The 24,999-nt window shown below is 31.8% G+C and overlaps 1 protein-coding gene across 1 annotated transcript; it reads right to left on the reverse strand.

The window, feature by feature from the left end:
* Window positions 1-18,140: 18,140 nt before the first annotated feature.
* Window positions 18,141-24,758, reverse strand: LOC123205360 (tubulin-folding cofactor E-like). The gene is made up of 16 exons (XM_044622304.1): window positions 24,359-24,758; window positions 23,602-23,766; window positions 23,438-23,484; window positions 22,873-23,019; window positions 22,711-22,785; window positions 21,974-22,083; window positions 21,724-21,866; window positions 21,574-21,635; window positions 21,146-21,253; window positions 21,021-21,055; window positions 19,871-19,936; window positions 19,543-19,634; window positions 19,384-19,460; window positions 19,221-19,298; window positions 18,455-18,597; window positions 18,141-18,360 (listed from the first exon to the last, which is right to left on the reverse strand). The coding sequence occupies exons 1-15, from the start codon at window positions 24,672-24,674 to the stop codon at window positions 18,499-18,501; spliced, it is 1,620 nt and encodes a 539-aa protein (XP_044478239.1). The 5' UTR covers window positions 24,675-24,758; the 3' UTR covers window positions 18,141-18,360; window positions 18,455-18,498.
* Between the last annotated feature and the right edge of the window lie 241 nt (window positions 24,759-24,999).

Raw genomic sequence — 24,999 nt, forward strand, 5'->3', positions numbered from 1 at the left:
AATAGAGTCAAAAGTTTCTTTGAACAATTCCTCTAAATATAAATTCACAATATGTGATTTGTTTTTCCACATCCTGCAAGTCAAAAAATATGGACAACCATCCTTTGATGACTATCACTTCAAATTATTTCTCGCTATCTATACATCATCACACATATTAATAGAATTATAAATTTTTCATCAGATTTTGTCACATAAACATGATGGTCTTGATTAATCATTACAAAGTCATAAGGTATTAACACTTATGAAATCATTTCAAATTTCAAGTACCAGTATCTGGATGACAGTTTTAGGTTATTCAATGTCTTTGAAGCTCGCATACTTTACACTTCAAACCTATAACAACGAGAGTTATATGTCATTTCATATAGATTTCTTTGTCAAGTTTTCCACTAAAGAAAATTGTCTTAACATTCATCTGGTGTAATTCTAAATTCAAATGTGTTATTACAGCTAGAATTAAACATATTGAAGTAAATCTTATAAATGACAAACATATTCTTCTACACAATCTATACCTTCTCATTAGGTATAGATTTTCGCTATAAAGTGAAATTATATCTATTTATTAAGTCATCTGTCTTACGACTAATTCAGGAAACTCATTCATTCTCAATGAATTTTCGATCTAGCGGTAAGTCAACCAAAACCTAGAATTTGTTTGTTTTTTTTGTATTTCATCTCTTCTTCCACTGCATTTCAAAATTTTTCTATTAAAAGATAAGATAATTATTTTAGGTTCTTCATCATCTTAGAGAGTGGTCATGAAAACCTCGTTTTTACTTCAAAAACATCACTTGAATACTTTCGGACGTCTACTCTAACACGATTGAGAATTAATGCTCCCACTATTCGAAATAAATTAAAGTTTAATTTCAATGCTCCCACTAGGTTAAGATGAATGAATAAGTAATTGAGGATCATTACTCCCACTATCCAAAATAGATTGGAACTCAATTGTATTTGCTTTCACTATTTAGAACAAGTATAAGTCTTATATCTTAAGACTCAACTAATGGTCGTTACAATATATCCATCCTCGTTCTTTTCTCATCTCATTCAGATAAACTTTTTATCAGCATCATCCCTATTTAGAAAAATATCATCTATGAATGTAGTATCTCTAATACAAGTTTAGTTAATCTTTCAACGGAATCCTTCTTAATGAACACATACCCTTTAGAGTGTTCAACGTATCTGATAAAGATACATTCATTTCTTCTCAGTCCTAATTGTTCAAATTTATGAAAAAAGTTATGGATAGACATTGCTAACCACTAAGGTTGCTATCAATTAACTTAGATTTTCTACCTGACCATAACTCATAAGGAGTGGAAGCAACTGGATTAGTAGGCAATCGGTTAAGTACTCAAGCAGCAATTAATATCATATCATCACAAAGTGACTTGATGTTTTGCTTGCGCCTTCATTGACTTAACCATTTCCAATAGAGTTCAATTACTCTTCCCTGCTACACTGGTTTGTTACGAAGTTTTGGAATTACTATTTATCATACTATTTTTTCATTACTCAATTCCTTGAACTTTTAGAACAAATGCTCAAAACCTCGATGAGTTCATAAAACTCTTATCTATTTTGTCTAATTGATTCTCATCTCTTCTTTCACTGCATTTCAAAATTTTTCTATTAAGAGATAAGACAATTATTTTAGGTTCTTTATCATCTTAGGGAGTGGTTATGAAAACCTCGTTTTTACTTCAAAAACGTCACTTGAATACTTTCGGATGTCTACTCCAATACGATTGAGAATTAATGCTCCCACTATTCGAAATAAATTAAAGTTTAATCTCAATGCTCCCACTAGGTTAAGATGAATGAAATAAGCAATTGAGGATCATTACTCCCACTATGCAAAATAGATTGGAACTCAATTGTATTTGCTCTCACTATTTAGAACAAGTATAAGTCTTATATCTTAAGACTCAACTAATGGTCGTTACAATATATCCATCCTCGTTCTTTTCTCATCTCATTTAGATAAAACTTTTTATCAGCATCATCCCTATTTAGAAAAATATCCTCTATGAATGTAGTATCTCTAATACAAGTTTAGTTAATCTTTCAACGGAATCCTTCCTAATGAACACGTACCTTTTAGAGTGTTCAACGTATCTGATAAAGATACATTCATTTCTTCTCAATCCTAATTGTTCAAATTTATGAAAAAAGTTATGGATAGACATTGCTAACCACTAAGGTTGCTATCAATTAACTTAGATTTTCTACCTGACCATAACTCATAAGGAGTGGAAGCAATTGGATTAGTAGGCAATCGGTTAAGTACTCAAGCAGCAATAAATATCATATCATCACAAAGTGACTTGATGTTTTGCTTGCGCCTTCATTGACTTAACCATTTCTAATAGAGTTCAATTACTCTTCTCTGCTACACTGGTTTGTTACGAAGTTTTGGAATTACTATTTATCATACTATTTTTTCATTACTCAATTCCTTGAACTTTTAGAACAAATGCTCAAAACCTCGATGAGTTCATAAAACTCTTATCTATTTTGTCTAATTGATTCTCATCTCTTCTTTCACTGCCTTTCAAAATTTTTCTATTAAGAGAAAAGACAATTATTTTAGGTTCTTTATCATCTTAGGAAGTGGTTATGAAAACCTCGTTTTTACTTCAAAAACGTCACTTGAATACTTTCGGACGTCTACTCCAATACGATTGAGAATTAATGCTCCCACTATTCAAAATAAATTAAAGCTTAATCTCAATGCTCCCACTAGGTTAAGATGAATGAAATAAGCAATTGAGAATCATTACTCCCACTATGCAAAATAGATTGAAACTCAATTGTATTTGCTCTCACTATTTAGAACAAGTATAAGTCTTATATCTTAAGACTCAACTAATGGTCGTTACAATATATCCATCCTCGTTCTTTTCTCATCTCATTTACATGAAACTTTTTATCAGCATCATCCCTATTTAGAAAAATATCCTCTATGAATGTAGTATCTCTAATACAAGTTTAGTTAATCTTTCAACGGAATCCTTCCTAATGAACACGTACCCTTTAGAGTGTTCAACGTATCTGATAAAGATACATTCATTTCTTCTCAGTCCTAATTGTTCAAATTTATGAAAAAAGTTATGGATAGACATTGCTAACCACTAAGGTTGCTATCAATTAACTTAGATTTTCTACCTGACCATAACTCATAAGGAGTGGAAGCAACTGGATTAGTAGGCGATCGGTTAAGTACTCAAGCAGCAATTAATATCATATCATCACAAAGTGACTTGATGTTTTGCTTGCGCCTTCATTGACTTAACCATTTCCAATAGAGTTCAATTACTCTTCTCTGCTACACTGGTTTGTTACGAAGTTTTGGAATTACTATTTATCATACTATTTTTTCATTACTCAATTCCTTGAACTTTTAGAACAAATGCTCAAAACCTCGATGAGTTCATAAAACTCTTATCTATTTTGTCTAATTGATTCTCATCTCTTCTTTCACTGCATTTTAAAATTTTTCTATTAAGAGATAAGACAATTATTTTAGGTTCTTTATCATCTTAGGGAGTGGTTATGAAAACCTCGTTTTTACTTCAAAAACGTCACTTGAATACTTTCGAACGTCTACTCCAATACGATTTAGAATTAATGCTCCCACTATTCGAAATAAATTAAAGTTTAATCTCAATGCTCCCACTAGGTTAAGATGAATGAAATAAGCAATTGAGAATCATTACTCCCACTATGCAAAATAGATTGAAACTCAATTGTATTTGCTCTCACTATTTAGAACAAGTATAAGTCTTATATCTTAAGACTCAACTAATGGTCGTTACAATATATCCATCCTCGTTCTTTTCTCATCTCATTTACATGAAACTTTTTATCAGCATCATCCCTATTTAGAAAAATATCCTCTATGAATGTAGTATCTCTAATACAAGTTTAGTTAATCTTTCAACGGATCCTTCCTAATGAACACGTACCCTTTAGAGTGTTCAACGTATCTGATAAAGATACATTCATTTCTTCTCAGTCCTAATTGTTCAAATTTATGAAAAAAGTTATGGATAGACATTGCTAACCACTAAGGTTGCTATCAATTAACTTAGATTTTCTACCTGACCATAACTCATAAGGAGTGGAAGCAACTGGATTAGTAGGCGATCGGTTAAGTACTCAAGCAGCAATTAATATCATATCATCACAAAGTGACTTGATGTTTTGCTTGCGCCTTCATTGACTTAACCATTTCCAATAGAGTTCAATTACTCTTCTCTGCTACACTGGTTTGTTACGAAGTTTTGGAATTACTATTTATCATACTATTTTTGCATTACTCAATTCCTTGAACTTTTAGAACAAATGCTCAAAACCTCGATGAGTTTATAAAACTCTTATCTATTTTGTCTAATTGATTCTCATCTCTTCTTTCACTGCATTTTAAAATTTTTCTATTAAGAGATAAGACAATTATTTTAGGTTCTTTATCATCTTAGGGAGTGGTTATGAAAACCTCGTTTTTACTTCAAAAACGTCACTTGAATACTTTCGGACGTCTACTCCAATACGATTTAGAATTAATGCTCCCACTATTCGAAATAAATTAAAGTTTAATCTCAATGCTCCCACTAGGTTAAGATGAATGAAATAAGCAATTGAGAATCATTACTCCCACTATGCAAAATAGATTGAAACTCAATTGTATTTGCTCTCACTATTTAGAACAAGTATAAGTCTTATATCTTAAGACTCAACTAATGGTCGTTACAATATATCCATCCTCGTTCTTTTCTCATCTCATTTACATGAAACTTTTTATCAGCATCATCCCTATTTAGAAAAATATCCTCTATGAATGTAGTATCTCTAATACAAGTTTAGTTAATCTTTCAACGGAATCCTTCCTAATGAACACGTACCCTTTAGAGTGTTCAACGTATCTGATAAAGATACATTCATTTCTTCTCAGTCCTAATTGTTCAAATTTATGAAAAAAGTTATGGATAGACATTGCTAACCACTAAGGTTGCTATCAATTAACTTAGATTTTCTACCTGACCATAACTCATAAGGAGTGGAAGCAACTGGATTAGTAGGCGATCGGTTAAGTACTCAAGCAGCAATTAATATCATATCATCACAAAGTGACTTGATGTTTTGCTTGCGCCTTCATTGACTTAACCATTTCCAATAGAGTTCAATTACTCTTCTCTGCTACACTGGTTTGTTACGAAGTTTTGGAATTACTATTTATCATACTATTTTTTCATTACTCAATTCCTTGAACTTTTAGAACAAATGCTCAAAACCTCGATGAGTTCATAAAACTCTTATCTATTTTGTCTAATTGATTCTCATCTCTTCTTTCACTGCATTTTAAAATTTTTCTATTAAGAGATAAGACAATTATTTTAGGTTCTTTATCATCTTAGGGAGTGGTTATGAAAACCTCGTTTTTACTTCAAAAACGTCACTTGAATACTTTCGAACGTCTACTCCAATACGATTTAGAATTAATGCTCCCACTATTCGAAATAAATTAAAGTTTAATCTCAATGCTCCCACTAGGTTAAGATGAATGAAATAAGCAATTGAGAATCATTACTCCCACTATGCAAAATAGATTGAAACTCAATTGTATTTGCTCTCACTATTTAGAACAAGTATAAGTCTTATATCTTAAGACTCAACTAATGGTCGTTACAATATATCCATCCTCGTTCTTTTCTCATCTCATTTACATGAAACTTTTTATCAGCATCATCCCTATTTAGAAAAATATCCTCTATGAATGTAGTATCTCTAATACAAGTTTAGTTAATCTTTCAACGGATCCTTCCTAATGAACACGTACCCTTTAGAGTGTTCAACGTATCTGATAAAGATACATTCATTTCTTCTCAGTCCTAATTGTTCAAATTTATGAAAAAAGTTATGGATAGACATTGCTAACCACTAAGGTTGCTATCAATTAACTTAGATTTTCTACCTGACCATAACTCATAAGGAGTGGAAGCAACTGGATTAGTAGGCGATCGGTTAAGTACTCAAGCAGCAATTAATATCATATCATCACAAAGTGACTTGATGTTTTGCTTGCGCCTTCATTGACTTAACCATTTCCAATAGAGTTCAATTACTCTTCTCTGCTACACTGGTTTGTTACGAAGTTTTGGAATTACTATTTATCATACTATTTTTGCATTACTCAATTCCTTGAACTTTTAGAACAAATGCTCAAAACCTCGATGAGTTTATAAAACTCTTATCTATTTTGTCTAATTGATTCTCATCTCTTCTTTCACTGCATTTTAAAATTTTTCTATTAAGAGATAAGACAATTATTTTAGGTTCTTTATCATCTTAGGGAGTGGTTATGAAAACCTCGTTTTTACTTCAAAAACGTCACTTGAATACTTTCGGACGTCTACTCCAATACGATTTAGAATTAATGCTCCCACTATTCGAAATAAATTAAAGTTTAATCTCAATGCTCCCACTAGGTTAAGATGAATGAAATAAGCAATTGAGAATCATTACTCCCACTATGCAAAATAGATTGAAACTCAATTGTATTTGCTCTCACTATTTAGAACAAGTATAAGTCTTATATCTTAAGACTCAACTAATGGTCGTTACAATATATCCATCCTCGTTCTTTTCTCATCTCATTTACATGAAACTTTTTATCAGCATCATCCCTATTTAGAAAAATATCCTCTATGAATGTAGTATCTCTAATACAAGTTTAGTTAATCTTTCAACGGAATCCTTCCTAATGAACACGTACCCTTTAGAGTGTTCAACGTATCTGATAAAGATACATTCATTTCTTCTCAGTCCTAATTGTTCAAATTTATGAAAAAAGTTATGGATAGACATTGCTAACCACTAAGGTTGCTATCAATTAACTTAGATTTTCTACCTGACCATAACTCATAAGGAGTGGAAGCAACTAGATTAGTAGGCGATCGGTTAAGTACTCAAGCAGCAATTAATATCATATCATCACAAAGTGACTTGATGTTTTGCTTGCGCCTTCATTGACTTAACCATTTCCAATAGAGTTCAATTACTCTTCTCTGCTACACTGGTTTGTTACGAAGTTTTGGAATTACTATTTATCATACTATTTTTTCATTACTCAATTCCTTGAACTTTTAGAACAAATGCTCAAAACCTCGATGAGTTCATAAAACTCTTATCTATTTTGTCTAATTGATTCTCATCTCTTCTTTCACTGCATTTTAAAATTTTTCTATTAAGAGATAAGACAATTATTTTAGGTTCTTTATCATCTTAGGGAGTGGTTATGAAAACCTCGTTTTTACTTCAAAAACGTCACTTGAATACTTTCGGACGTCTACTCCAATACGATTTAGAATTAATGCTCCCACTATCCGAAATAAATTAAAGTTTAATCTCAATGCTCCCACTAGGTTAAGATGAATGAAATAAGCAATTGAGAATCATTACTCCCACTATGCAAAATAGATTGAAACTCAATTGTATTTGCTCTCACTATTTAGAACAAGTATAAGTCTTATATCTTAAGACTCAACTAATGGTCGTTACAATATATCCATCCTCGTTCTTTTCTCATCTCATTTACATGAAACTTTTTATCAGCATCATCCCTATTTAGAAAAATATCCTCTATGAATGTAGTATCTCTAATACAAGTTTAGTTAATCTTTCAACGGAATCCTTCCTAATGAACACCTACCCTTTAAAGTGTTCAACGTATCTGATAAAGATACATTCATTTCTTCTCAGTCCTAATTGTTCAAATTTATGAAAAAAGTTATGGATAGACATTGCTAACCACTAAGGTTGCTATCAATTAACTTAGATTTTCTACCTGACCATAACTCATAAGGAGTGGAAGCAACTGGATTAGTAGGCGATCGGTTAAGTACTCAAGCAGCAATTAATATCATATCATCACAAAGTGACTTGATGTTTTGCTTGCGCCTTCATTGACTTAACTATTTCTAATAGAGTTCAATTACTCTTCTCTGCTACACTGGTTTGTTACGAAGTTTTGGAATTACTATTTATCATACTATTTTTTTCATTACTCAATTCCTTGAACTTTTAGAACAAATGCTCAAAACCTCGGTGAGTTCATAAAACTCTTATTGATTTTGTCTAATTAATTCTCATCTCTTCTTTCATTGCATTTCAAAATTTTTCTATTAAGAGATAAGACAATTATTTTAGGTTCTTCATCATCTTAGGGAGTAGTTATGAAAACCTCGTTTTTACTTCAAAAACGTCACTTGAATACTTTCGGACGTCTACTCTAATACAATTGAGAATTAATGCTCTCACTATTCGAAATAAATTAAAGCTTAATCTCAATGCTCCCACTAGGTTAAGATGAATGAAATAAGCAATTGAGGATCATTACTCCCACTATGCAAAATAGATTGGAACTCAATTGTATTTGCTCTCACTATTTAGAACAAGTATAAGTCTTATATCTTAAGACTCAACTAATGGTCGTTACAATATATCCATCCTCGTTCTTTTCTCATCTCATTTAGATAAAACTTTTTATCAGCATCATCCCTATTTAGAAAAATATCCTCTATGAATGTAGTATCTCTAATACAAGTTTAGTTAATCTTTCAACGGAATCCTTCCTAATGAACACGTACCTTTTAGAGTGTTCAACGTATCTGATAAAGATACATTCATTTCTTCTCAATCCTAATTGTTCAAATTTATGAAAAAAGTTATGGATAGACATTGCTAACCACTAAGGTTGCTATCAATTAACTTAGATTTTCTACCTGACCATAACTCATAAGGAGTGGAAGCAATTGGATTAGTAGGCAATCGGTTAAGTACTCAAGCAGCAATAAATATCATATCATCACAAAGTGACTTGATGTTTTGCTTGCGCCTTCATTGACTTAACCATTTCTAATAGAGTTCAATTACTCTTCTCTGCTACACTGGTTTGTTACGAAGTTTTGGAATTACTATTTATCATACTATTTTTTCATTACTCAATTCCTTGAACTTTTAGAACAAATGCTCAAAACCTCGATGAGTTCATAAAACTCTTATCTATTTTGTCTAATTGATTCTCATCTCTTCTTTCACTGCCTTTCAAAATTTTTCTATTAAGAGAAAAGACAATTATTTTAGGTTCTTTATCATCTTAGGAAGTGGTTATGAAAACCTCGTTTTTACTTCAAAAACGTCACTTGAATACTTTCGGACGTCTACTCCAATACGATTGAGAATTAATGCTCCCACTATTCAAAATAAATTAAAGCTTAATCTCAATGCTCCCACTAGGTTAAGATGAATGAAATAAGCAATTGAGAATCATTACTCCCACTATGCAAAATAGATTGAAACTCAATTGTATTTGCTCTCACTATTTAGAACAAGTATAAGTCTTATATCTTAAGACTCAACTAATGGTCGTTACAATATATCCATCCTCGTTCTTTTCTCATCTCATTTACATGAAACTTTTTATCAGCATCATCCCTATTTAGAAAAATATCCTCTATGAATGTAGTATCTCTAATACAAGTTTAGTTAATCTTTCAACGGAATCCTTCCTAATGAACACGTACCCTTTAGAGTGTTCAACGTATCTGATAAAGATACATTCATTTCTTCTCAGTCCTAATTGTTCAAATTTATGAAAAAAGTTATGGATAGACATTGCTAACCACTAAGGTTGCTATCAATTAACTTAGATTTTCTACCTGACCATAACTCATAAGGAGTGGAAGCAACTGGATTAGTAGGCGATCGGTTAAGTACTCAAGCAGCAATTAATATCATATCATCACAAAGTGACTTGATGTTTTGCTTGCGCCTTCATTGACTTAACCATTTCCAATAGAGTTCAATTACTCTTCTCTGCTACACTGGTTTGTTACGAAGTTTTGGAATTACTATTTATCATACTATTTTTTCATTACTCAATTCCTTGAACTTTTAGAACAAATGCTCAAAACCTCGATGAGTTCATAAAACTCTTATCTATTTTGTCTAATTGATTCTCATCTCTTCTTTCACTGCATTTTAAAATTTTTCTATTAAGAGATAAGACAATTATTTTAGGTTCTTTATCATCTTAGGGAGTGGTTATGAAAACCTCGTTTTTACTTCAAAAACGTCACTTGAATACTTTCGGACGTCTACTCCAATACGATTTAGAATTAATGCTCCCACTATTCGAAATAAATTAAAGTTTAATCTCAATGCTCCCACTAGGTTAAGATGAATGAAATAAGCAATTGAGAATCATTACTCCCACTATGCAAAATAGATTGAAACTCAATTGTATTTGCTCTCACTATTTAGAACAAGTATAAGTCTTATATCTTAAGACTCAACTAATGGTCGTTACAATATATCCATCCTCGTTCTTTTCTCATCTCATTTACATGAAACTTTTTATCAGCATCATCCCTATTTAGAAAAATATCCTCTATGAATGTAGTATCTCTAATACAAGTTTAGTTAATCTTTTAACGGAATCCTTCCTAATGAACACATACCCTTTAAAGTGTTCAACGTATCTGATAAAGATACATTCATTTCTTCTCAGTCCTAATTGTTCAAATTTATGAAAAAAGTTATGGATAGACATTGCTAACCACTAAGGTTGCTATCAATTAACTTAGATTTTCTACCTGACCATAACTCATAAGGAGTGGAAGCAACTGGATTAGTAGGCGATCGGTTAAGTACTCAAGCAGCAATTAATATCATATCATCACAAAGTGACTTGATGTTTTGCTTGCGCCTTCATTGACTTAACTATTTCTAATAGAGTTCAATTACTCTTCTCTGCTACACTGGTTTGTTACGAAGTTTTGGAATTACTATTTATCATACTATTTTTTTCATTACTCAATTCCTTGAACTTTTAGAACAAATGCTCAAAACCTCGGTGAGTTCATAAAACTCTTATTTATTTTGTCTAATTAATTCTCATCTCTTCTTTCATTGCATTTCAAAATTTTTCTATTAAGAGATAAGACAATTATTTTAGGTTCTTCATCATCTTAGGAAGTAGTTATGAAAACCTCGTTTTTACTTCAAAAACGTCACTTGAATACTTTCGGACGTCTACTCCAATACGATTGAGAATTAATGCTCCCACTATTCGAAATAAATTAAAGCTTAATCTCAATGCTCCCACTAGGTTAAGATGAATGAAATAAGCAATTGAGGATCATTACTCCCACTATGCAAAATAGATTGGAACTCAATTGTATTTGCTCTCACTATTTAGAACAAGTATAAGTCTTATATCTTAAGATTCAACTAATGGTCGTTACAATATATCCATCCTCGTTCTTTTCTCATCTCATTTACATGAAACTTTTTATCAGCATCATCCCTATTTAGAAAAATATCCTCTATGAATGTAGTATCTCTAATACAAGTTTAGTTAATCTTTCAACGGAATCCTTCCTAATGAACACATACCCTTTAGAGTGTTCAACGTATCTGATAAAGATACATTCATTTCTTCTCAGTCCTAATTGTTCAAATTTATGAAAAAAGTTATGGATAGACATTGCTAACCACTAAGGTTGCTATCAATTAACTTAGATTTTCTACCTGACCATAACTCATAAGGAGTGGAAGCAACTGGATTAGTAGGCGATCGGTTAAGTACTCAAGCAGCAATTAATATCATATCATCACAAAGTGACTTGATGTTTTGCTTGCGCCTTCATTGACTTAACCATTTCTAATAGAGTTCAATTACTCTTCTCTGCTATACTGGTTTGTTACGAAGTTTTGGAATTACTATTTATCATACTATTTTTTTCATTACTCAATTCTTTGAACTTTTAGAACAAATGCTCAAAATCTCGATGAGTTCATAAAACTCTTATCTATTTTGTCTAATTGATTCTCTACTTCAATTATATATAGTGTCTAAAACAATCTATTGCTTCTGACTTATAGGAGATCAAGTAGATAAGACCGAATCAAGCATTGGTATCATCACTAGTAATGAAATATGAGATACATTCTCAGACTTTACATTCATAGGAAAACATATACCTAAGTATATAAATTGCAAAGGAAGTCAAACTCTTATAGCTTTGTTGAATGGTTTTCTAGAAGTTTTTCCAACTAGGCAATGCTTACATGTGAACAATTCTATTTATGTGAAAGTTTCTAATAATCTTTCATAGGCCAATTTATTCAACTCATCTAGGCCAACATGCCCTAATATAGCATGTCATATATTTGCTTTTATATTCATACATATTCGACCACCCACAAAACTTATTTGCTTGTGTTTATTCCTCTTATTACAACCTTTGTGTTGTTACCTACATATATCCAATTCACTTTATTCAGAATTCGATAGAAATCTACTAAAGATCTTCTATCATGAGTCATTTAGTCGGTGGCTTCTAAGTCCATAATCCACATAGAATAATACTCAGTTAATATCATAGTACTAGAAAACAAAGTTTCATCACTTTATGTTGAACAAGACTATCATTTTTAACTTCGTTCATTCACAGGCGATATAATTCTTGTTGTTTCTATATTAACTATTCATCTTGTTTTCGTCTCTACTTCTAGTACTTTTGTCACTCTCCTATTTCGATTCCTTGTTCTTATTTTTTGAGCATTAAACGATCTCCTTCCTGTATAAGGACTTGAGCCACTCACTTTTAAAAGTTGATTCTGTAACGTATGCACGAATAACATGTTCAGCTGCCTCAAAGGCGTTTATCCTCTAATTCTATATGGCTAGAACAACTAACAAAAGTTTTTCTTTCCTCATTGTGAGTCATATGCACCTTTATACACTCTCACTATCAGGAATAGATTGTTTTTCTAAATGAACCTATTGTTCATGTATCAAGTTATGCGTAGTTGACTTTAGTTTCATAATCAGATTTGACATTTAATCAAATTTAACAATCAACTGTCTTTATTTTAGGATTGTAGTTCCTCCAAACTTTTCAACTAAACCCATATTTATGACATATACAGTTGAACATTAATAGTACTCATATACCAGATCATTATTCATGAAATTGATCAAGATATCACACAAAGTGAATCATGTTTTTTACATGCGTGATGTGCATCCAAATAACATTTGTGTAAGGCACTGATTGGGTTTCTATCCCTTAGTCAGCCACAACTCTATCTTAACCTAATCTACGACCTTCAAAGCCTTTTGCTCATTTAGGGTATTGTGCATTTCAAATGCCACACGTTGTAATTCTCTCTATTCAATATCATTCTCATTCAAATCAGTCATCATTTTCTAAGATGTTATGGTTAACTAGATCACAGAGACATATCTATTAGACATAACGTTATCAATGCAATCAAATACACATCAATTGTCATAATTATGCATTAAAATTTTAAAATATCTCACATAAGGCACAGAATCAAAAGTTCACTATGTTCCCAATCATCTTCCATGACACAAATGTTTGACATTTTAAACTTTAATCTAATTGCGCCAATATTAATTCTGAATGAGAATTTCATTAAATTCTATCAATCTCAGAATTCTCACACTTAACTAATATATATGATACAATGAATGCATCATCTATCTTGACTATGATCATTTCATCAACCCGTATTGATCTTTCAGTCACTTTATCCATGATAAAGTCTTTATTACATTTGTGTTAGGTCAAATACCTCGCATTACGTTAGTTTTGGGAATAACATTAAAGTAGTGGATATTCTCTCGTACATTACCAAGCGTCGCTCTATAGCAAGCTATAATGAATCCACTCAATCCCAAAAAGTTTCAAATTCTTGTCCCGAATAAGACATTGATTATGGGGCTCATATTCATGCATAGATATTATCTCTTTTCCAATTAAGATAATTCAATAGAGTATTCATAGTTTCGACATGCAATGCGATGGTCCCTAGTCAACAACCTTGCATGAAGTAGAAACATATATTTCAAAACACCAATATGTATTTTCGGGAGTCAAAATAAGATATTACATGTCATTATGTGCCATAAGACCCATGGAACACATCTTATATACAGATCCGAGTACTACACAACATCCGAGGATCAGAAAACAGGTTTCATGTGCCAAGACGCGTTGGAAATGGATGTTCACGTGCTATCATGTGCCATAATAAGCTCATACACCCCTTCATACGTCTAGTCGACACCGCACGTGCCTCCACATGACGTAAAGAGTCTGCAACAAGCTTTAACATGCTAGGAATAAGTCGAACGCGTCGGTTATTGTATGTCACGCACTTTCACGCGTCAAACTATGTAGTCACACTCCTCCACGAGCTCATACGCGTCGGTCAACGGTATGGTCAACATTTTGATCGTTGACTGATCAACTGACCAGATGGATCATTGAACAATTCGGGTAATCCGATTGACTCAACGGGTTAACCCGTTGATCGGTTCGAGTCTTGACCAATCCGTTGACCAAAGGGTTAGGTAATTGGGTTTTTCCAACCCGAGTTTAATCCGGAATTGTGCATAAACCCTAGATTTTTTGTTCATCTAATTGGTCGTTTTTCGACGATTTTCCGACATCTAAACTATAGGGCTTTTGTAGCCCAGTCGATGATGAGTCCTATCATTCCAATTTTCGGCACCGATGGCGTCGGAATCCATCGAAACAGCGAGGAAGCATAAAGACACCTATGGTCTCGGTTTTGGGTCAATTTTCATCGATTCCGACGTTCATTCGAGTCGTTTTTCAATTCAAAACATGCAATACCATTCCAATAATTTATTCAACATGTTTCCCAACACCAATTTCATGCAATTTTGGTCGAATTAAATTCGTGCCCAAAAATGAATTTTTAAAACAAAATTCAATACACAGATTCTAATTTGCACAATATACGCAATACGATTCACAGTAAACATAACAAATATGTATCCTAGGCTCTGATACCAATGTTGGGAATAAATGACATGTCAGGATCAAATTCTATGAATTCTATAAACAAGGATTTTGCGTACCCGTATTGATTTTTGATGAAGTGTCTTCGAATACTGCACGAGGTGTTGACGTTAGTCTATTTCTACGACGTCATTCGCCCACGTATTGCTTTTCATTTTGGGGGACAAATTTACTGTATATTTTTGGTTTTTACAAAAGAAGACAGGAAAGACCTTTTTTTTTTTTGAAAATAACGTAATTCTCAATGAGGAGGCAGTTTAGACAATTTATATATGTCTAACTGTCCTCCAACTCCTTCTCATAACTGCTCATGACAGTTATATTAAATCGGGTTTGGTCGACCCGTCATGGGTCGACCTGTATCTAATATTTTCAATTGTAATATATGTAGATCTAGTCATAATTAAGATTAAGGTTTTGTTTTTTTTTTTCAATTGAAGAGAGAAGTTTAAATGATAAATTTTTAAATTTGTAAATATAAAAAATTATTTATTTATATTTTAGGGTTTAAGTAATATTAATGATAAAATATTAAATATTTATAGATTTCATATAATAATAAAAATATTTTTTAACTATTAAAATCAATGTGAGAAAAATGTTAATTTTTCTTTTAAAGGTGACAGTTTATCATTTTGCAGTCTCCCCCTTCTTTAAGTTTTAAGTTTGAATAATTTTCATCAATAATATTATATATATAATTTTTTGTATAAAATTTTATGTATAAATAATAATATATTACTGTATAATTGAATATTATTTTATTTTTAATTTTTAACTATTCAATTGTATAGTGATGTGTCATTATTTATATAAAAAATTGTAAAATACTACTTAATTTTTATGCGAAAAGTGAGGAAAATTCCGTGAGAATATTTTCGTCCAAATTGAAATTAATGCTCATGGTATTAAAAAATAGAACTTTAATTACTTATGTAACAGTCCCTTCATATTTGGTTATTTAAATTAAAATCCCCAAATATTATAAGATTAATAATAGATGTACCAACTACAAAGCTTTTTCTTTTTTTAAAAGAGTAGAGATAGGGATGGCAACTAGAGGGCTGAAGAGGGAATCTCAATCTCTATCTCTGTCCCCATTTTTGTTTTTATAGAAGATATTAATCATTGTCTCCAGTCTATTTTCGTTACGAAGATGACAAAGATTTCTCGTCTTCTTTCTGTGAAAAAAAATCTTCTCCCTATTCCCTCCTTATCCCATGAGAAAAAAATCCTCTCTTAAAACCCGCGGAGAAAAATCTCTTTCTCATACCCTCTAAACACAAAATAAATATATTAAATAACAAAATTAAGTAAAATTAAAACAAGTCCACTATTTCAAATATTACAAATATCATATATTAATTATTTTAATATACGCAACAAAAATCTAAATAAATTTGAAAAATATAAATAATTTAAAATTATAAAGATACATTTGTATAAGTAAATATATATTAACAAAAACAACACACAATTCAAACGGATACCAAAAAACAACCTAAGCTCACCTTGATTCGAAGAAGAGGATCAAGATAGCAAAAACTAACACAAGCATAGTCACAAAAGACACCAAAAAAATTTTCCCTGGATGGCCCTGTGGTAGCGAAATGACAGTCTACAATCTGTACAACACCATTTATCTCACTTTGCTACCAAAACTTTATTGAACGTGTTCTCACTCATAGTTCATATTAATTTATGATTAATAATTATAAAATTTTAATGTAAAAATATTAAAACACTCATTGACAATAAATATTGTCATCGGTGGCAATTAGAATCACATCAAAATAATGTTATTCTTATTTAAGCACATTCCGACTATAATCAGTGTGACTATGGGTTTGCATCTCATGAAAATTAGGATTAGAGTTTTAATTTTTTTTTGTTTAAATTGAAGACAAAGGGTCTAATTTATAAATATTTAAATTTATAATGAAAACATAAATTGTTTGTATACTAAGAAAGAAAGTGATATTAATTGTATTTTAGGGGTATAATATTCATGTATTTTACAAACCGATAAACATATTCTTCGATCGTTAAAACGAATGTTTGAATTCTAATAAAAAGTGAGAAAGTGTGAGTTATAATATTCAAGAGTGGAAGAGTGTTATTGGGAAAAAAAATAGGTGGGAAAAAGTCCTCTCCTTAAGCATTAGTAAATTAATTATAAAAAAAAACAATGTGTTTGAACATAAAGAGAACTTAAAATTAAAAATAAAATTGAAATGAGCATACAATGTTATAACAATAATACAAATTTATAACATAAGTATTGCTCCTGCCTCGTTTAAGTATTCGAGAAGTTTTGATAATAAAAGCAATTTATAAAAAAATAATATTATATGTACATATTTTTTATACATAATTTAAATATATAAATAATATATCTTTAATTCAAAATCATTTATTCACAATATAACAAATTAATCATTACCCATATTATATATATAAAAATATAATCATAGAATTTTATTATTTTAAAAGTTATCTTTAAAAAAAAAAAAAGGAAGATCTTAGCATTTTTATCACTAATTTCAATGACAAGAAATAAATATATTGAGTAATTATTTAATCATTTTATTCAAATAATCTCTATTGTGGTAACAAGTATTGATTATGAAGCTCGTAATTTTCGATATGATCTTCTGACCTGATACAACATGTTAAATAGCAGGTTTGGATTGAGTATTTTTTACATTAATTCTACATCAAATTGTATTAGTATTTTTTACATTAATACAACATGTTAACCTTAACACAACCCGTATATAAGTGTTTTGTTTGAATAGTGTCATTCATGTCAAAACATGTTAAATTAGATCAATTCAAATAATGTATAAATAGAAAACATTTAAAATGTATTGTTTTGAGTTAAATGAATTGTTTTAACACAACACAACCGTTTCTCAATCAGGTCATATTGTGTCAACCTGTTTATGATTCGGATCGTATTCTGGTTAAGTGTTTCAACATAATTCTGGTTAAGTGTTTTGTTTGAATAGTGTCATTCTAATAACATAAAATGTCATCAGGTCTAATTAAACATAAATCAAGTTTTAGACTCTAAATTTATAATTTATACTTTATGTGAATAATCTTTTGCATTTAGTAATAATTCTTAATTCTTAATTTCAATATTCAATCACCATAAGTAAAATTTACGAGTATAATTATTTAAAAAAAAAAGGAAGAAGCAACCATCTCAAGCACTATTGACCACATAGAAGTTCAACATTCAAATTGAAGGACCTTTATGCTCTTCTTTCTTCATAGCACTTGTTTTAGAAAAATAAGGCAACAGTACTCAATTAAATCATCCCAAGGACTTACCACAACACCACAGAAAGAACACTTCTGCTAGGGAGAAATTAGAAAATATTGGCAAAGCAATTGGTTCCATATAAAAAACCTGCATGCAAATTTGAATAAAGGAATAAAATCGGAGGGGTAAAAAGGCAAAAATTACAAGCAGATGCAGAGAGGAAATTAAGACTGAATGCTACCTTCCATGGATCTGAATGATGTTTTCGAAGTAACAATACTTTAATCAACTCTCTTCATCTATCAGGATCGTAGATTCATTGCCAACTCCAACGTCCATCAAAGAAGCCATTTCATCGTCAAGCAACAATGGTAATGGGGAACCCTACAAATTCAAAGATATAAAACTTGCCAACAAAAAAATTCTGAGGCAAGTGCCTGTTTTTTTCAATCTAAATTCTTGTGTATTTAAAATCTAGACCACTGTTTTAAAATCTAAACCAGCTGGTCCAACCAGAACCGGTGATCGATCTGATTTGGGTCAAGCCTATAACTCGTTTTAGCAAATTCACCCAAAGTTGAACCATATGAATCACGTCGGGTTGCGATTCAACCATCAAGTCAATCTGGTTGGACCATCATGTTAATGTCAACATCATTTATTTAAACTTGAGGATGAAGCAACTCGAACCTGAAGCCAAACCATTGGATTGAAAACATTAATTGTTCAACATTATCTAATAAATATATTTAGTAAATCCGTTTTAAATTTTTAATTATATCAGCTAACATTACTCGTCCGTCCAGCTGGTCGGATTAATCAAAGCCTGGTCCGAGCCTAAAGACATTGATCTAGACATGTTTGAGATTTGGGAGATATTCCTATAATTGTACAATGTCATACTGATCATAGGTTCACCATGATGGAACATCCTGTATAATTAATCACATCGTTTGGGGTTTTTGTGATCATTAATGTTTATAAATGGAGTGGTGGCTAAGACAAACCTCTTCCTGAAGAAACAATTTCGGTCTGACAGACTTCAGCTTGAAAAAGCTTTCACATAAGCTTTTAAGCTTGCCAACCTGAAATGAAATATAAAAAATCAAAAGTGATATTTAAAAAATGTATACACCAAAAGTAGTTGTAGAAGAAGGTTGAGGATATAACTGTGGTAGTGGCTGGTAATTTCTTAATCAATGAAGGCTTCTCGCCAATTGATGCACCCACACATTTCAGGGTGATAGCTGCATAGATGCATATTATAAGATGAATGCCAACAGTGAAAGGCCCAAAAAAGAAGCTATAAGGAAAATTCACAATTCATACACAGAAGTCCTGATGCCAGTTTTTGGGGTCCTGCTGCTCCAACTGATGGCCTTTCATCCTCAATTCCATGGAAAGCCTTAAGCTCAGCAAATCTGTAATTGAGTTTTTTAAGTCCACAGTAAGAATATCATTACTGAAATGAAATAGAAATGAAGTATTCCATCAGGCTTGTGATAGAGTTTAGTGGTGAATGTTAAGCTGGTCTTTTCGACAGAAATATCCAATACACCATAATTTATCTGTATCCCTTCTCAAAAATAAGCTGACAACTATAGGATTGAACTGGCTATTGTTGATGACAAATTGTTCTTCACTGAAGTAAATTTACCTAGGATGAAGCTGTTTTACTTCTTCAGGATTGTCATGCAACTTTGACATAACAAGGCGAACGTACCTGCAAGAAAGATTCTGGATAATATTATAGTCTGGCAAATCACTAACAATAGTCTTCTTAGTCAGACCATTGTTATCTACGTTTTCTGTTCCTCTCTAACACAAACACACTTTAATTGTGCAAAACAATTTTCTTTTTTTGGTAAAAGAAACAACAAACACTCTGTACAACAATTTACTGACCTGATAACTATCTAAGAAATACTCCGTCCTATATAAACCTGTTCCAATACCTCATTTCTTTACACAAATTTTCCTTCTCTCTCAAACTTAAGTGGAGGATGTTGTCTCTGTAAACCCCCTTTCAGCCAATAAAAGTACTCCATGTAAAGTATTTTCATTAGAACAAAAGCGCTTTAAAATTGAGCAGTTATTTTTCTTCAAGAGTTCCATCTTATCTGTAAACTAATTAGCTACAATTATATAATTGCAGCAATCCTCTTGTCCAATTTTAAGTCTCTAATATACCAAACTGGCCACTAATTACCTTACACCTGGATGCAATCTCATCTCAAACCTATGACTGCCACTATAAAGCTTCAATGCACGACAAGATAAAAATGCTCAACTAGACATCTTGTTTGTGTCATTTATTCTTAAAAGCTTTCAGATTATTATTACTTTAGCCATAGGAAAATTTTAGGGACACAGACCATTATTCCCAATTTCAACTCAAACAGTACTGAAAAGCGCAAGCAAAACTATTTTATTCATACAAAGGTAATTACATAGATAAATTGGACAAATCGAGGGGTTAGGATCTCCCATTTCCAGTCATCCGAGACGCCAAAGTCCCTCCACAATCAGCATTAAGGTGGCCCACAACCCTAAAGTTGCTTAAAAATCCTCATTTTTTCTTCCTTCTCCCTTAATAACCCTAACTACCCCTCTATATAATAAAACCTAACCTCTAAAATTAGAACAAGTGTTCCACTATCCTAACAGAAAATGGCAGCAAAGAGACAAAAAGCGGAAATCTAGACACACAACACAAGGGTAGGAAACAAAGGGGTGAGAACAATTGCCTATATTAATCAGAAGAAGCGAGCACTGAGCAGACTAGTATAAAAAAATATATTATTTACCGGATTTCAGAGTCCTTCCTTTCGCGAGGGCTTACCTGAAAGTTGTATTAAATACAGATGCATTAGATTCAGAAGAGCCTTGGGTAGCAACAAAAATTGTTAGCATCAAAGTTCTACAATTTTACCTCACTCCCATTTAGTATTTCAATCTTTCTTAATCTTGCAATCACTACAAACCTTGGGATACCACCTCTTCCAGGATCAGCTATTGGATTTTCAGAAAGCCTTATTTCCTTCAATATAATAAAAGACGAGTAATGAGAATAAACCATTAACTATCCTAGGATTTTGTACATGGACCATGAACCAAAAAAAATGAGGAGCATACAATTGTGTATGTATGTGAGATGGAGGAAGAGATGGCAATTAGTGCTGTAATCTTTTAGCACATGCACTGGAATATTGTCCATATTACTGATCAAACATATTTTCAAGAAAATATCAATAACAAGATCCTGAAGAATGTATAATAACCAAGAAGTTCCCGTATGTTATTAGCTCCTAAGCTGATATGAAAGAGGCTTTAATATGTGACAGATAACATAGACATTACCATCAATTTGGGAAACAAATTCAGTGAGTCAATTGAGGCTAGGTCCTCAATGTTATTATTTCCTGAAAAAGCGAAAAAAAATAAGAAACAATTGCAAAATAGATAAGAGAAAGGAAGCATCAAAACTCATAGGAAGTTATCACAAATTACCCAAAAGAAGGCAGCACAAATTCTGAAATGGCATATAGCTTTTCTCAAGAGATTCAGATGCACCGAGCAGCTTGCATATTGTATCATCATCAGGGTAAAAGATGCGGGCCAAATTGTTCTTGTTCAAATAAAGCTGCTCCAAGCTGAAAGCCAGAAAGCATATTTAAAGGATCACAGCAAAATTTAGCAACTCACAATTGTAAATTTATGCCAAAAGTTGCTGATAGAAAAGCAGACAGTTCTTTCTAACCTTCTTAGCTGAGAAAGCTTGAGGATTTCATTCCATTCAGCTATACAGTTGTCTTCCAAATTCAAAAGTCGCAAAGACTCAAATCCTTGAATAACAGATGATGACACTGGCTAGAAACCAGTGAATGAATAGAAAGATCCATTCAACAAAAAGATTTAGGATTTTAATTATTGAAAGGCACAAACAACTACAGTGGATCATGAAAGCAGAGATGAACAGTTTAGTGTATTCTCAGTAAGCATGGGATCTATTCCAATACAATTTATTGCTCATACTTGTATTGGTTTATTCCGAATTATATGATCATACAAGATTTAGGATTTTAATTATTGAAAGGCACAAACAACTACAGTGGATCATGAAAGCAGAGATGAACAGTTTAGTGTATTCTCAGTAAGCATGGGATCTATTCCAATACAATTTATTGCTCATACTTGTATTGGTTTATTCCGAATACATACATACATACATACATACTGATATCTGAACTCTTCTCTCTATACTTTCTATTCCATCTCTGCAATTATAGCACTTTCATCGCTTTCATTTTCATCCCTAACAAGTTTTTATTCATGCAATAAATTTATGCTAAATAGCCACCTATTATCTTTGTGAAATCTGAAATAATTTGCCAAAATAAAATTTCAAAGATAATGACAAATAATATGCACAGCGGTATGCTAATGAGATTATAGAGACTTTAAGGCCATAAATTAATATTATCCAACAAGCACTACCTGTATAGCACTTATGTTATTTCCCATGAGATGTAGCTCTTCAATTGCTGGTAGTGAATGCTTGATTATTTCAACCTGCCATATCAAGAAAAATATGGTAGTTAAACATTTAAGTATATGAATAAAACTTGAAAAGCAAAGAGGAAGGGAAAAATAACCCACCTGCACCCAATTTATACCAGTATTGTTTAAGACTAAAATGCGGATGCCTTTTAGTTGTGAAAGCCCAGAGATATTCTTTGACATCAGATTGTGAGAAAGATTGACAGCAGTAAGAACTGGCAACTGTTCACAAATGGTACCAACATCCTGCAAGGAAAGACCAACTCAAAAGAGATACCAGACTATGCAACAGAAGCAACTTTTACTAATAAAAAGATTCTAGAAAAACACTAGATCATATGCCAACAACACCAGCGCAAGGTTTTCAATAAGCTTTGAAAATAACAAGCCACTACATTAAAGTATCAATGTAGCATGTTTACAATGAGCCAATATGTCAAGTGGAGAATTGCAATACGAGGAAGTTCAACAACAAAGACAACCTCATATAAAATAAATAGAAATATCACAAATTAAATAATCTAAGAAAGTGCAAAAGTCGGCAAAAATAAGAGTTCACAAATTAGATGAGTACAAACTTTAATGCAAAGAGCAGAACAGAATATGGTAATATATAAACACATAAAAGCAACTCTTACACACTACAAATTGCAGGACTACACACCTTCCATTCTGAAAGCAAATTTCCAGTCAAGTCAAGCTCCTTTAGTTCTACAAAAGTTTACTATAAGAACTCAATATGATCACCAAATCAGGGAAAAAAATTTTCAAATCATTTCACTCATTAATTTTTATTCAAGAAACAAAGAGGAAATGAAAGCAACTTACTTGGTACAATAGAACCAATACCAGCTCCAAGAGAGCTAACACCCATGTAAGATAATGAGGCACTCTTCAACTCTTCAAATTTACTTAACTTATCTTGAATTTTGTCTTTCCCCACAAATTCAACTGACACCCTTTTGTTAGTCGCTGATAGAACATACATTTCATCTACAAAGTAGCCACATTAACAAGAATTCATCTACATTACCCAAATACAAATGCTCATAACATTACCAAAAACAACGAAAAAGAAATGGAATGCACAACATAACAGAAACTTCATCATCAAACTGAAAGAAATATGCAAAAACACAGCACTAAAATAATAAGGCAACTGTAATCGCTACATATAACCAATCACATTATTGAAACTTGAAAGTAACTAGTAATGATGCCTGCGCAACTTCCAGTTAGCCACTTTAACAGAATGCCATGTTACTGGTTGCCAAAATTACAGTAACATTACCAGAATGAACATTTCGGTACGGCACAACATCACTTATTCACTTTGTGAGGTGTTACACTCATCATTGTAAAAAAAAAAATACAACCTATATCTGAATATATTATTATTTTCCAACTCTAGCAGCCATAGTCACATTACGGGAACAGTACTTTTAAAATTATCATCATCTCGGTGATTGCAATTTAACCAATGTTTCGTTATAAAAAACCAATAAATGGGTATACAGGTGATTGAATGATTTTAAATTAAATATAAAGTAACACAATCTTAAAAAAATTGAAATTAATCACTGACCTTCTTCCTCTTTAGTAGCTTCGCCTTTGTATCTTAGTTCAAGAGCTTCAAGCAACGAAATACCTGGACTCAAGTTCTGGACCCGAACGAAGGATCCGGACTTCTCGGTTCGGGCATTGAAGTAACGGACACCGTTGACGGATCCATCATGCTTTCCGTTTCCGTCGCCGTCCCAATCGACTCCAATCCATGTGCCTGAATAACCCTGCACTTCTCCGACATACTTAACCGTACCGATTCGACGCGTGTCGTTGGCTGAGTGAACTCGCTGTCCGGGTTTGAATGATTCGGCGGCAACGTTCGTGGAATTGCTCATTTTGAACTCAGAGTTTTTTATTTTTTATTTTTTCTTACTGAAGAGAAGAAAGATACTAACTAAAACTGTAAGGAAAATTAGCCAAATTATTAGAGGGGGTTTTGGAAAATTGGTTGTTTTCAAAATTTCTTAAAAATGATTTAAGTTGACGAAATTACCCCTCTTTGTTTTGATAATGACTGATGAAGGGTTCATGTTGTGGGAAAGTTTTTACTTTTTAATAAAAAAATTTTATATTTTAAATCATGGAACAATTTTGTTTAGGAGAATATTATTCTAATAATATTTTATAATTATTAGGACTTAACTTTTGAGTTTATTTGAA

The sequence above is a fragment of the Mangifera indica genome, unplaced genomic scaffold (genome assembly GCF_011075055.1).
Source record: "Mangifera indica cultivar Alphonso unplaced genomic scaffold, CATAS_Mindica_2.1 Un_0004, whole genome shotgun sequence".
In the NCBI taxonomy this organism is placed as follows: domain Eukaryota; kingdom Viridiplantae; phylum Streptophyta; class Magnoliopsida; order Sapindales; family Anacardiaceae; genus Mangifera; species Mangifera indica.

What these genes read in the sequence shown, in the direction of transcription:
- LOC123205360 (XM_044622304.1), bottom strand. Translation starts at nt 24,674, where the DNA reads ATGAGCAATTCCACGAACGTTGCCGCCGAATCATTCAAACCCGGACAG. An exon ending in AGGAAGGACTCTGAAATCCG is followed by an intron (nt 19,937 to 21,020) that starts GTAAATAATATA and finishes TCTTTCTTGCAG; the next exon opens with GTACGTTCGCCTTGTTATGT. An exon ending in ACTGGCATCAGGACTTCTGT is followed by an intron (nt 19,461 to 19,542) that starts GTATGAATTGTG and finishes GCATCTATGCAG; the next exon opens with CTATCACCCTGAAATGTGTG.